The 13,751-nt window shown below is 63.0% G+C and overlaps 1 protein-coding gene across 4 annotated transcripts; it reads right to left on the bottom strand.

Annotated features, from left to right (window-relative positions):
• Positions 1-802: 802 nt before the first annotated feature.
• ENDOV (endonuclease V) lies at positions 803-13,468 on the bottom strand. 4 transcript variants are annotated; one of them, XM_042966683.1, is made up of 9 exons: positions 13,188-13,468; positions 12,715-12,916; positions 8,047-8,181; positions 7,771-7,810; positions 6,765-6,877; positions 5,581-5,649; positions 5,177-5,305; positions 2,557-2,630; positions 803-1,921 (listed from the first exon to the last, which is right to left on the bottom strand). In XM_042966683.1, exons 1-9 carry the CDS (start codon positions 13,241-13,243, stop codon positions 1,768-1,770), a joined length of 972 nt encoding a protein of 323 aa, XP_042822617.1. In that variant the 5' UTR covers positions 13,244-13,468; the 3' UTR covers positions 803-1,767. The 4 variants fall into 4 exon arrangements, with proteins under 4 accessions (XP_042822617.1, XP_042822618.1, XP_042822619.1 ...); XM_042966684.1 differs by having other exon boundaries at positions 12,715-12,886; positions 13,188-13,460; XM_042966685.1 differs by lacking the exon at positions 8,047-8,181 and having other exon boundaries at positions 13,188-13,465.
• Positions 13,469-13,751: the final 283 nt, after the last annotated feature.

Raw genomic sequence — 13,751 nt, 5'->3', positions numbered from 1 at the left:
CCAAAGCAGTGAGAGCCGGGGCACCGAGCGCAGGGGTGAGATGACAGCTGCGTGTGCTGGGGCGCAGGGTCTGATGTCAGGGGCACAGCACCCGGGAGCCAGGGTCCTGGTCCCAGCGCCGGCAGAAGCGGAAGCTGGCTTGAGAAAGGAGGGGGGAGCAAGACAGGAGGACAGAGACTGGCCTGGCCCTTCCCATGTGCGGGAGTCCCCTTGAAGGCACCTGTGGAACCTGCTGGGACCTGCTCACCCCGCCGGGCCACGGTGGAGAGCCCAGAAGCACCCGGTGGGGGGGGGGGGGAACCCACAGCCCCACCCGCCCTGGGGCGGCCCTGCTTCCCTCAAGTGGGGAGCCCGGCTCAGCCTACTGCAGCCACCGGGCCTCCCAAGGGGCACAGGCAGAGCAGGGTGCGGCCCCAACTGCAGCCCGCCGGCTCACTGTCCCCGTTTCCACCAGGGGTCTGGGCCTTGGACAAGAACTCACTCCTCATAAACGAAGGCGACACCGGGGAGGGGACAGGGAGTGCGGACACCCAGGGCCTCCGTACGTGTCTGGGTCGTCTAAACTATGACGAGAGGCTCCTTGAGCAACACTAGGAATGGGCACCCGGGGAGCTCAGTCCAGTTGAGCGTCTGACTCAGGGTTTCGGCTCAGGTCATGATCTCAGGGTTCACGGGTTTGAGCCCCTCGTCAGCTCTGTGCTGACAGTGCAGAGCCTGTCTGGGATTCACTCTCTCTCTCCTCTCCTCCTCATGTACACTCGCTCTCTCTCTCAAAATAAATAAACAAGCTTAAGAAAACGTATGAATGGCAAGAAAAACCTCTTCGAGTCGTACTTCTCAGCAAATGCCAGAGTGTGCAGGGAGCCTGGGGCGAGCTGGCCCGTGGGGCACAGGGGGCTGTGGGTGCGGCCACGCCGCCCACATGGAGATGAGGGGCCAGCAGGGGGCCAGAGGCACTCTCAAGGACCCCGGAGGTCGGGCCTGGGGTCAGGAGGAGCGCAGGGGAGGGCCCCAGGCGGGTAGCAGTGAGGGCAGGCTAACAGCCCTGCAGTCGGGGTGCGACGTGCTCAACCGGCTTCCCAGACGGGGCCGCCTGCCCTCACGGCCCCAGCCAGGGCAGCGGGGCCCGACGCCCCACCCCTCGGCCACCAGCACCCGTCCCATCGGGTACCTGACCACCCCGCGTGCCCCCTGGTCCCCTCGCGTGCCTGCAGCAGGCCGGCTGGCAGATGGGCGGGGCAGCCGCGAGCAGAGGGCCCCGCCGCCCTAGCTCGCACCCTCGCGGGTCAGGGCAGAGGCGACTCAGCGGCCGCCTGAGAGACGAGGGAAGCGCTGGTGTGAAAACCAACGCCGGAAAATAAAATCGCGAAGGCAAAAAAGCAACGGCGTGTGCCATTGAAGGAGCAGCCGGACGAGAGGCCACGAATGCACGTGCAGTCGGGCAGTCTTAAGCCCCCTGGGGTGCTTCTAGAGAAAAAACAAAGACACCCTGAACCCCACGAACCCTGAACGTCCTTCCTGTGCCCCTGGGAAAGCCACGTCACGCTCTTTCCGGGTCTGGCGCTCTGCCACGTGACATCTGTCTTCGGCCGAGCTCCTGCAGCCTCAAGACCCAGACCACGGGGCAGGCGGTGGCCGGGCCCGTGGCCGTCCCTGTGGGCGGTGCGGCCAGTGTGTCCTGCGGCCTGGGCGCTCCACCAGCTGCCGTGGGCACCACGGCCCCGTGACCGTCCAGGCAGGAGCGGGAAGCCGGGCGGCTGGAGGGTTTCACTGCGCGCAGCTCGGCTCCACGCTCGCCGCCGCTGGGCGCGTGGGTCTGGGGCTTTCTGCTGTCTCGGGACCTTGGCCGTGGGCCTCGGGGGGCCTGCCCTCATCTTCGAGCTCTTCCGAGCCGCCCTTTGGCCTCTGTACCTTCTGGCTCCTGGTGATGACATCAAGAAAGGGCAGCATCAAAGGCAGAGCCAGCCCAGAGTTCCCCGTGCTCCCCACGTGGTCCCCGCAGCTGCTGCTGACTCGAGAAGGAGCAGACCGTGCCGTGTGCGCTCCAGCTGGCCAGCCCCCGTCCCTGGGGGAGCTCGGGGGTCCCTCCATTCTCAAAACAGCCCAGCTGGGCCTCGGACAGCCCTGGGCTTTGGGAAAAAGGAGCTCGAGGAAACGCCGACTGGAGCCTCTCTGCTGCTCATCAAGGCCACGCCTCAGTCTCCTCACGTGTAAAGCAGGGTCACAGTGTCCGCCTCGTGCTGCTGTCAGGGCCAGATAACCTACCCCTGCTGGCTGTGACATCCGTGCCAGGCTCCCCCACAAGAAGCTGCCGGCATAGGAATCACCGTGCCTGGCGTGCAGATAGGGAAACCGAGGCCCGGGAGTGTGATCACCAGAGCTGGTGGTGCAGAGCCAGGACGAGGACCGGTCCATCTGATGGGGTGCCCAGGCCCCACATCCTGCCGCCTCAGTGTCCCACCCCAGCAGGAACTCTGTCCTTCGCCCGGCACCGCGGGGAAGCCATCCCGCCAGGACGGCCCCACACGGTCCCCTGCGGGTGCCCCCAGCACTCACCTGTCCTGCCCTGGTGCGGGGGGCGTGGGGGCTCCCAGGGTCCTGTGGATGTAGTCTCGAGAACGGATGTCAGCCTGAGGAGAGGGCAGCTCAGTGAGAGGTGGTGGCCTCGGGACAAGCCTCCACCTCACGGCCTGGTGGAGGCGCTCTCGCTTCCCCGAGAGCCCACAGAGGGCACTCCAGGCCGCCACAGGGACAAAGGCTGCAGCCCCGTGGGCGACACACTGCCAGGCCCCCCAGTCAAGGCCCTGTGATGGCCAAGTCCCCGCAGGGCCCGAGTGCACGGCCGGGGTGGAGGCTCTGGCTCGTCCCCCACGTTTCCGGGGGCAGCTCGGCTCGTGCTCGGTTTGTGGCTTGTGCTTTCCGTAGGTTTCGCTTCTGCTTGAACCCCCTCCTCCGAGGAGTCTCCTCAGCCCAGCCAGTCTGTCTCCCCAGCTCGTGTCTGTTACGACCCCCTCCCTGGGAAGTGTCTACAGAAAGTCCTGCAAAGTCACTGTGACGGACGGGACCAAGGCAGACTGGAGGGACAGAAGCTCAGGCCGGAATGCAACCCTCTCCCACACACCGGCCCCTCCGCAGGGTGATCGCACTGGCCTCGGGAAGGCCCCTGATCCTGGCTCAGATGGGCTTAGCCCCCTTCAGGCCACAAGACTACAGGTCACAGCAGTTAATCCCTCCAAATGCTGTTCCAGAGTGAACAAGCAGGCAGGAGGGGGGAGGGCACTGGGATACTCTGGTGGGAAGCCCCCCACCCTCCTGTCTTTCCCTGCAGCAGCCAGGACCGACCTGACCAGACAGCCCACGCCTGGCACCAGAGGGCTGCCTTGATGGCCTGGGGTGGGGACTCACAGACTCCATGGAGAGAAAAAGCAGGCCCGAAATCCCCTCTCTCAGCCTCTCCTGGGGGCTTCCAGAAGTAACAAAGAGAACAAAGTGCTTGACAGGCCAGTGGCCCAGGATGAATATGGGTCAAGAGACGATCGGGGCTGCGGGACAGGGCCCTCCCCCCACGGCCAGAGCGGGGATGGGGACTGCGGGGTCCTGGCACAGGCGGCTGCTTCTCCCCCTTGGGAGGGCAGGCCCAGGAACCCGGCAGGCTCCTCTCTAGGGCAAACACACAGTCCTTGCCTGCCTTGGAAGTGTCCAAGGTACTTTACAGGCCATTCTCCACCTGCAAGGATGGGGTCACTGTCCGCACGGGGGGCAGAGAGAGGCATGGAAGGACTGTGCCAGCACCACAGAGTTCTTGGCTCTAGGGGTCTCGGGAGAGTTGCTAGATTTCTCCCAGAGACAGGGTTAAGGGAAGAGTTAAGGCCTCCAGGGAAGGGAAGGGGAGGGCGGGCGTCAATGTCACAGCTTGAAGACCCACGACCTAGGAACCCAGCGGAGCCCTGGACAGGGACAGGGACAGGGACAGGGAGGCTGAGGCTGGTGGGAGCTCGGTGCCGGGGCAGCAGGGGCTGGGAGCCACAGCCGCACGTGGGCTACTGCTGCCCCCTGCAGGCCGCCCTGCACATCAGCAGCTGGGGAAGGTCCCAGGCCCCCAGGAGGCGGCGGGAGGCGAGGGCACCAGGGCCGGGGCAGAGCCAGGTGTCACCAGGGCGCTGGGCCGTGTGGACTGGCTCTCGGCAGTCTGGCCGGGGCTCCTCTGCCCAGCCGCCTAGAGCTGAGCCGGCACAGGCCATGGGGAGATGGCGGAAGCAGCAGGCTCCAGGGAGACCTCCAGGCACCCTGCCCTCCCGTCCTGTGGCCGCACTAAACCGGGAACCTGCACAGGCCAGCACCTGTTCTCTAGACGGGCTCCCCCAGCTCCTCGGAGCCGCCCACAGAGCCGCAGGCCGGGACTCACAGCCGGGTCCCTGTGGGCGAGTCTCCAGCATCCGGGCAGCCTCGATCACGGGCCCGCGCCTCCCAGGTCCCAGGTCCAGCGACACCTTCCTCTCGCTTTCCTGGCATGAAATTCCTTCCCACCCCAGGGCCTTTGCAGATGGGGGTCCTTGGGCCTGGACCACCTTTCCCCCTCCTCTGGCTGGTCTCTTCCTGAGGAGAGCTTCTCACGAGTCCTCATTCCATGGGCCTCTCTGGGACACACACCTACCTATGATGAGACTCCCTGTCACGACTGAGCTCACCAACGCGGGCCCACAGGCCATCTTGAGCTCAGCTCTCGTCTCCTACAGGCTGAGCTTTTTCCCAGCCGAGCCACCTTGTTCCCCCAAGTTCTGCCCACCCTCCCCCCACCCCACTTTAGGTGCTAGGTGCCCGGCACAGCCACATCCTGCAATCTTCTGACCGAGGACTCTGGTACAGCCGGAGCCTCCCCAGCAGAGGACGGCTGTTCCCCCCCACAGGCCGGCGGGGCGGGGCGGGCCCCCAAGGGGATGGCTGGGAGTTGGCAGGACACTGTGCCGCCTGAGCAGATTCTCCCAGTGACCCTGGTAGGGTGCGTAGGAGGCCGAGGAGAAGTGGAGCACGGCAGACCCGGGGCCTGGGCGGAGCAGGGCCCCAGGATGAACTCTGGTCCCCTCCCCTCCCTCCAGGGCCCAGCGTGGCGCCATCAGGCCCTTCCACAGGCGCCTGCGTCGAGGGAAGTCCAGGAGGCGCATGCCGGCCCACCCACCTGGCGCACGGGCTCCGGGATCCGAAACCTGCAGCAGCCTCGGGTCAGGCGCACGGCCGCCTCCAGGCTGATCTTGTGGCCCACAGAGACGTAGAGCGGCTTGGTGCTGTGGTCGTGGCTCCTCAGGGCCTGGGACAAGGCAGGCGAAGTCAGGGCACGGTAGAGACAAGCCCTGGGGGCTTCGGGCCGACCACGCATCCGGGGGCCGGGTGGGGCACGTGCAGCCCGGAGCTCCCCTCGGCACAGCCGAGGGTGCCGGGCAGGGGTGAAAGGCGCAGGCCCCCGCCCCACCCCGGGACCAGTCAGGGTGGCAGGGGGAGGTGGACGGGGTCTGGTGCACACGGACAGGCGCCTGCCCCTCTGTGGGTGCCATCTCGGTGGCACGCAGGCCCCTGGCCGCTCACCATGCCCAGCACGGTCCCAGAGCCCCCCGTCAGAGGAAACGAGTCTCCTCCAGCCCGCAGGAGTCCTATCTGGAAAACAGGAAAACACACACACACAGAAGAAGTCTTTTCTCGGGGAAGGGCGGAGGGCAGGCCTGTCCATGTCTGACGCCGCGCAGCCGCCAGGCAAGGAGAGGGCGGGCGAGTCTGCGCGTGGGCTGCAGCCCAGGCCGTGCCCACCCCCATGCCATCAGCGGGCTCGGCGTCCGGGAGGCCTTCCCCGGCAGCGTCCAACCCCGACGAGGCTGTCGGACCTCAGTTCCCTCCTTGTTCCGTGCACGAGGTGCCCAGGGCCCAGGAAGGGGCAGCCCGCCCAGGCCGCGGTGCTGACGGGGGGAGCTGCCAGGCCGGGACAAAGGCTGGCGCCCACCCGCCCGGCCTGGCCGGTGGGTACACGGACGCCACCTGGGCCGGAACCACCGCCTGCCGCTCTTTCTCCCGCGAGGGACTTAGGCATGTTGGATTCACCCCAGCAAGGCTTTTGTTAGGGGTGGGGACTGGTCCACCGAGTGTCTCAGGAGTCATGTCAGTTTGCTCTGGGGTCCCCGTCAACTCAACAAAACTATTCCGCACAGACACGGGAATGCCTACAGGAGTGGGACAGACGTGATCACTGTTCTCAGCATCAGCCGTCTAGCGGTGGGGCTGGGCACGTCTCCGGCTCCCTCCGGAGTGGCTGTCACATTCCCAAAGCCAGCCTTGAGGGGGCCGAAGGAGGGAGATGCTGGGAGAAGGTGGGGACGAGTACAGAGGGCCACATGGGCTCCCAAATGTCCTGTGCGCAGTAACCTGAGGCCCCTCCCCTACACGGGGCACCACAGCAGCGCAAGCGTAGCGGGGATGGGAGAGGCAAGCCTGTGCCCAGGAGGCTGGGAGAGCTCGGAGGGCACTCCTCCGGCCTGGGAGTCTGCTGCCGTGACCCCCGAGCCGTGAGGGACACACAGGCCACGCAGAGAGAAAAGTGGGTCCTTCTTACTCCGGGTTAGGGAGCCAGGACGGGGAGGACGGTGCCAGCAGGCAAGGGCGGGAACAGAGGCTCGTACGGGGCGGGCTCTGGGGCTGGCACAGGCACGTGCCCAGCCTGTGCGCCCCCACCGGCCCTCTCCTTGCCCTCCCCTGGGGCAGGGCATCGCCCCATCCCTCACCTTCTCCTTGTGCTGGGTGTTGTTCTCCAGGCCATCGACCTGCAGGAGTTTCTTGGCCACCCCAATGCAGGGCAGGTCCGTGAGGACGCCGAGGTGACAGGCCACCCCAAAGCCTACAGGGGCAGAGGGTGAGGCTGGGCTCATGGGGCAGCGAGCCAAGGCGACCAGAGACAGCGTGGAGACTGGGGACAAACCAGAACCCGCCGCAGCTCCCCAGGTAAACAGAAGCCTATCAGCAGACTGAGCCCTGGGGAGCCAGGACGCGGACGGCCAACCTGACCTGGAATGTGGCCCTCGCCCCGCTTCACGGTCACCAGGCGGAGGACGCCCCCTTCCCTTCGGCGACATTAGGAGCCTGATTAGCTCACGATACTTCATCCCGTTTCTCCTTCCGCTTTCTGGCACTTTCCATCCTTTCTCTTTTGCAGCTGCCACCAGGCCTCTGCGTCACCCTCCCAACACACTCTTGGGGCTCCGGCCAGGCAGTGTGTAGTCACACGCTGGCACCCAGGGTTCTCGAGGCAGTGGCCAAAACGTCCGATGCCAGCCCTTCCCAGATCCCTGTGCGGCCCCGCCCCCAGGCTCGTGACTTCTCCCTCAGTCATTCTCTCCGGGGTCAGCACCCCGGCACCCGGGCGGGGGCAAGTTCCCCAGTGCCAGTGGGGAGTGGGTACTCCTGTCCGGCTTCAGTGGGCCTGTCAGAGCTCCGGGTGGGTAGCGGCGGGACAGGCCAGCTGAGCAGCAGTCAGGACCAGAGTGGCCGAGGGCACCTGAGACGGGCCAGCATGGAGCGCTAGGGGAGGCCTCAGGGGGCAGGCAGGGAAGAGGCGGGGGTGACAAGAAGCAGGTTCTTTACTGGGTGGGGTCCTAACCAGGACAGCCAGCCCAGGGGGGAGCGGCCAGGGCCAGGCCGGCAGCAGAGGGTCCTGGGCAGGGGGCGAGCCCTCTGTGAGGGGACCGTCAGAACCGTCCCCTTCTGGGCCCTGTCTTTCGGGGGCAGGGTTACCTCGGTGGTGGAGAAGCCCATTTCCATCCACAAGGAGTACCTGGAAGAACCACACGTGACAGTCAGCCAGCCGAACTGCCCCTCCCCCGTCAGGCCGGGGCAGCCTGGAGCAGGTGGGGTGGGCTCACCACTTCTGGGGGTGGGAGGCTTTTTGGGAGATCCGGCAAAAGCGCACCCTCTCCAGGGAGGTCAGAGACCTCGGCCTGCAGTGGGTGACGTGGCCTTCCCTCCTGGGTGGAAAGAGAGGGTCTCTCTCCTTGGAGTCGAGGTACCTGCCTGGGGCACGAGGCCGGGCTCCTTCTCCTGCAGCCGCCGCACTGCAGCCACCAGAAAGGGCACCTCTCGGAAGGCCAGGAAGCCCGACACGTAGGGAGCCGTCAGGCTAACCATGCGGCAGTCCTCATACACCACCTGTCGCCAGGCACCCGGTCACCGGCAGGCACGGCCCCCGGCTCCTGCCGGCCTTCAGCCTGTCACCCTGCAGCCCTTGTCTCGCTGCCGGCGGCTCCCTCCCCTTCTCCCGCCCCCCCCCCCCCGACTCCTCTCGGCCTTCCTCTCTGGGGGGGCAGGTGTGAGGTGGCCAGGCGAGCACCGGGGCCCCCTCGAGCCCCTCCGCCGCCCCACGCCGCCCCCGCTGGGCTTCGGGGAGGCTCAGAGAAGACAGAGCACAAGAAGCACGTGTGTGAAGCGGCACCAGAGTGAGGATGTCACTGTTCCCCACTAGCAGGGGACTTGGGGGAGGAGAGGCCGGGTCTTCACAGAGAAAGCAGCCACAAGACAGGCAACCCCAGCCTCGTGGAAAGAGTTCAGAGACTCAGAAAAGGACAGGCAGGGCCTCAGAGCTGGGCAATCTGGAAGAGAAGAGGGGTTCCCGGGGACAGGACAGTGCAAAGAGCCCCAGGGCCCTTTCGAAACCACAACTTCAGCCCTCCCCCAAAGCTGGGCTCTCCCCACCTGTGCCCCCCACGAGGGAGGGGGCACGTGCCCCAGCATCTCTGTCAATGACTCCCGGGAACCTTCTCCAACTGCCAGTGACCCAAAGCGGGCAGGGTCTCCCGTGACGACGACCGCGGCACCGGACTCACAGGGAACCCAGCAGACCGGAGTGCTGAGCCCCACACGACAGGGTGACTTCACAGGAACACGCGCGAAGTTCAAGCGTGGCCTGAGTTCTCACAGGATGATGGCCGCTTATCTCTGAATCTGTCCGCACAAGTTCCAGAAACCAGAGATCTACAAGCAGAGGGCAAACACTCCCCGACCCCATCTCACAGCGTAACCGAGGGATGAGCCTACTGGGACCGTTGGTGTGCACCTCTGTGCGGAAGTAAACAGCCCGGGACGGCAGAGCCCGCTCTAGGCGCGCACTGGGCAAGGCCGGGGGCACCTACGGGACGAGACCCGTAGGCAGCCCGGCCAGCCGGGACCTGGAGGAAGAGGCCTGGAAGGCCACAGGGCCAGCAGCGGCCTTCTCGGGGAGGGGAGAAGCAGGAGAGCCCTGCAGGGTTGTGGTGAAGAAAACGAGGTCAGAAGTGTGAGGCTCTTCAGAAACAAGAGAGCCAAGAATCAGAAGGCGTGCTGCCTGTCTTCACCTCAGGAAAGGACACCATTCACTGGAGCGACCACCCCTCACTGTCCCTCACGAGCTAAGAAGCCCGGCCAGCCACCCAGACCCCAGCCCTCCAGACCCGGTTAAACCCGACTCTGGATGAGCAGCGAAAGGCCGTACAAACCCAGACAGAAATAATCCAAGCCCATCAGTGATGAAACAAATGCCGCCCCTGGCCAGCTGTGCGGCCGAGGAAAATGAACTGTTCTTAAACGGCACGCGGAGAACACAAGGCAAAAAATAAAAACTTGGAATGGAAACACACAAAAACACAAGAAAGACAGAAAGACCAGAGTTCGTGACTGCAGAAGAAAAACAAGGGAAGAGAGCCGAACTAGTAAATAGAGCACTTAAAACCACAACGCGAAAAATGTTCCAAAAATAAAAGGAAATCTGACCCCGCACGTTCAGAAACCCAAGTATGAACTTGGAGAAACGGACCCGGAACAGCCAGATCAAGAAGTAACTTGTGAAAAAAAAAAGAAAAAAAAAAAGAGTAAAGGAAACACAGGCAACATCCTGGACAACCCGTCACTCCCCACACCGTGTAACAGCAAGAGTGGATTTAAAATACACCTTAAGGGGCGACCAGGGGCCTCAGTAGGTTGATCGTCCACCTCTCGATCTCGGCTCAGGTCACCATCTCACGGTTCATGGGACTGAGCCCCCACGTCGGGCTCTGTTGACACTGCGGAGCCTGCTTGGGGTTCTCTCTTTCTCCCTCCCTCCCTCCCACTCTTTCTCAAAATAAATAAAAGACATGAAAAAAATCTTTAAAAAAATGTTAAACCTTTATAAGCTCAGAAAACAAAACGATACTTCAGAGGAAACTGGGGAAATGAGCTGTGGAAAGGGACTCAGGTGATGCTATAGGATTATAATGACCGCTCCGAGGTCCGGTAACGACACTGCTGTCATGCGTAGAAGGCCATTCTCGGGACAGGGCTGCTGAGGTGCTCGGAGGTGAGCTGTCACCTCCGGGAGACACTTTCGAATCCCTCAGCACGCACACGCACACATACACACACACACACACACACACACACACACACACACACACACAGAAATCAGTCGGCAACAGGCGGATCTAAGTAGAGACTATTCAGGTGTCCAATGTATTATTCTTTCAACGTTCACACATTTTCAGCTTAAAGATCTGGAAAAAGGAAAAAACTCAATTGTGTGAGCACCACGTGGACGGTCAGAATCTCTGTGAAGGTCTGCAGGTTTCGACCTGGGTCGATGAAGTGGTGCCCCTACAAACTCCGTCTCAGGCTGCACATAGGTCCGCCGGACTGGGGAGGAACTACATTTGAGGAGGATGGCGGGAAGGTCTGTCCTGCGCTCTGCCGCCTGAGGCACAGTCAATGGACCGACGCCACAGACAATTCAGCTTCCCGTGGAAAAGAACACACTAACCGGGTGTCCAACTACGAACGGGCTGCGTTGTGAGACCACCATCTGCCAGGGCAACCAAGGAAAGGACTCCTGGCTGCCTGGAGGGTGGTTCAGTGCTCCCCACCCCGGCTGTGCTCTGTAATCACAGGGATGCTGTTTAAAGAAGCGGGTTTCCAGGCCGTCCACTGGGAGACCTTTTTTTTCTTCAGGAAATGAGTCGGGGCTCTGGGGTCAATACATTTTTTAAAAACTTTGTTGAGATAAATTTACTACCATAAAGTTCACTTGTTTGAAGTGTATAATTCAACGTTCTCGTTATTTATAGACTTGAACAACCGTGTAATTCTAGAATACTTTCATGACCGCCCCCAAGTAAACCTCACCTCCATTAACATTCACACCGCATCTATCCCACTCCTTAGCCCTCGGCACCCAGGAATTTACTCTCTGTCTCTGGATTTGCCTATGGAATTTGTATTTCTAAACACGCTTCCGGAGACTGACGGGGCAGATCTGTGCGATTAGGCGTTTGGGAGCCGCTGCGCCAGGCTCTGCCAGAACCCTTTCCCAGTGCAAGCTTCCAGAGCACAGGATGACGGGTGCCGACTCCATCCAAGCAGCAGGCACTCTGCTCCGTGCTGGGGCTCCACGACAACACAGCATCACCCTACCCTCGAGAACCTACGCTTGGTGCGGTAACTTTTGAGTACAACGCAGAAGCGCTGCGTAACAACGAGACCAAGGACAGGGATGAGAGGTGATTAACTCTGCAGCTAGGGAAAAGGACAGACCGACGGGACTATGTGAACCGGGCCTTGAAAAGTGAGAAGCTGTCCTAAGAATTAGCAGTGCTATGTTTATTTTTTGAGGGCTTACCACGTGCCAACCAGTTGCTTTCCGTGCACGATCTCATTTATCCCTCACCACAGCTAACTATCAATAGTATTTTCATCCTTGATTTAGAAAGGAGGAAATGGAGGCCCAGGGGGTTGAAGTGGGAGCGGCAGAGTGGAGGTAAAGACTTAGGCAGTCTGGCTCCCGCGTCTATGCCTTATTCCCAAGGCCATCCTACCAAGTGACCAGGAGACCTGGGAGGGCAGGGACTCTGGTTCCATCACCCCGCTATACCCAGCTCCTAGCAACGGCAGGTGCCCAGTACGTTTTTGCTGAAGTTTGACTCCAGGGGTCTTTCGAGTAAAGCACAAAGACACGGAGGCAGGAACATGCGGTCGTGGGGAGCAGGCAGATGAGCAGGGAGGGCGAGGCTGTGTGCTAAGAGCAAAGCGTTCCCTGTCCAGTCTTCCTGAACTGTTGACTCCAAATCAATCACGGGCATACTGCTCATTCCTTCATGTATCTGGGTGTCTTCTCTATGACAGGCATTGAGCTAGGTGCCTAAGGCTACAACTGGTGGGCATGACAACCTGATTTCTATCGTCGTGGAGTTTACATTCTGGTAGGACAGGCAGATCCGCCAGTCCCATCCCAGGGCAATGAAGAGAAAAGACAGGGTACTGAGAGTAACTCCTGATCTTGCAGGGTGAGAGGGGTGCTTACCGGAGCACCTGAGACACAACTAGGGGGGTAGCCAGGAGAATATTCCAGGACAGGAAACACCAATGTAAGGTCAGGCAGGCAGACAGAGCATGGCATGTGTGAGGAATCTAAAGAACTCCCGAGTGGGGAAAGGGGGTTGGTGAGAATCTAACCTACAGCGTCATATTAAGCTGGGTCGATTCCCCAAGGGCCTTTACACTTGTCAGCAAGCACACAGAATCTCCTTCTTTTTACCTCCCTTCTCTTTCCTTCAGAGGCTTCCCCACCGACTAACGAAATCCTACAAAAGGAGAAGCGTGGTTCTACGCTGGCCCTGTTCCCTGTCCCGCCTCTCACTAACGCAGCCCGAAGCCCGAGCGGGACGGCCCCCGCGGGGTTACCTCGAGCTCAGGGTAGCTGAGCACCACCAGCGAGGCACAGGCGCTGACACTGTCTCCCTTCACAAAGGACACGTCCACGCCCCCGACCCTCTGCAGCCCCGAGAAGCCGGGGTCCCGCTGCCACGCCTCCGTGTCCCGGTCCACCACGAGGGCCTTCAGCTGGGCTTGCTCCCTGAGGGCAGACACACGTCCAGCGGGCCTCCTGGCCCCGCGGGGCTTGAGGCTCTTCCCCGGGGCACTCCCGGTCTCACCACCCCCCCGCTTCCCGGGGAGCCCGGCCTCGGGGACGCCCCCTCCACGGTCTCACCTTCCGGCCTCCTGCACCGAGACGCGGCGCCGGAAGCGAGCGCCGCCAACCCCGCCGACTACAACTCCCGAAGGCCCTTTCGCCTGCGTGCCGGGCCTCCCCCCAGCCCTCCGCGGCCCCAGAGTCGCTCCAGCCCCGCAAATTGGCTGTCACCCGACCCCATTACCTTATCCAGAGCGACAGGGTCTCCTTCGGGGGCAGCTCCGCCGCCTCCCTAGCCATGGCTCGGCCCCAAACGCCCCTTCCGGTGGCGTCCCTTCCGGTGGCGTCCCTTCCTGGTGGCGTCACTTCCGGCTACTCGCGCGCAGGCGCCCTGCTGCTTTCGTGGCCTTGGCGCTTCTGGTTGGCGAACCCGGGTCCGGACGCCGCCGCCTGGTGGCGGGAGGCCGGCGGGGAGCCCTGCCCGCTCCTGGCCGCCCGCCCACCTGCCCCGCCCGGGTCTGAGCCGTCCCGGCCGCGCGCGGGCGCCTTCAACCGGGACGAAGGCTCGAGCGGCGACCAGAGCAGCTTCGAGACGGCGCGGGCTGCGGGCGGTAACTGGCGACGGCCGGGTTTGCTCGCAGCCTGGTCGGCCCCCGGTGCCCCGGGGGTGGGTGTGGGAGGCCGGGGGTGCCGGCCGCCCGCGTCTTGCGCGCGGTGTGCAGTGCAGGGTGGGCGAGGCAGGGTGACCTTCTACGTCGGGCACCTCGCACGCTCCCTCAGCTTCTGGCACCGGACGTGCCGAGCCGCC

The sequence above is a fragment of the Panthera tigris genome, chromosome E1 (genome assembly GCF_018350195.1).
Source record: "Panthera tigris isolate Pti1 chromosome E1, P.tigris_Pti1_mat1.1, whole genome shotgun sequence".
NCBI classification, from domain to species: domain Eukaryota; kingdom Metazoa; phylum Chordata; class Mammalia; order Carnivora; family Felidae; genus Panthera; species Panthera tigris.
The sequence above is the reverse complement of the archived record's forward strand: the minus strand, read 5'-3'. Positions and strand labels throughout refer to the sequence as shown.

Bases quoted from the DNA above. Each gene is read 5' to 3' on its own strand.
- ENDOV (XM_042966683.1), bottom strand. From the start codon at position 13,243: ATGGCTAGGGAGGCGGCGGAGCTGCCCCCGAAGGAGACCCTGTCGCTC. The intron at 8,182-12,714 runs GTAACCCCGCGG...GCCTGGCGACAG, and splicing joins TCAGCTACCCTGAGCTCGAG to GTGGTGTATGAGGACTGCCG. The intron at 2,631-5,176 runs GTGGGTGGGCCG...CCCTCTCCTCAG, and splicing joins TCCCGGAGCCCGTGCGCCAG to GCTGACATCCGTTCTCGAGA.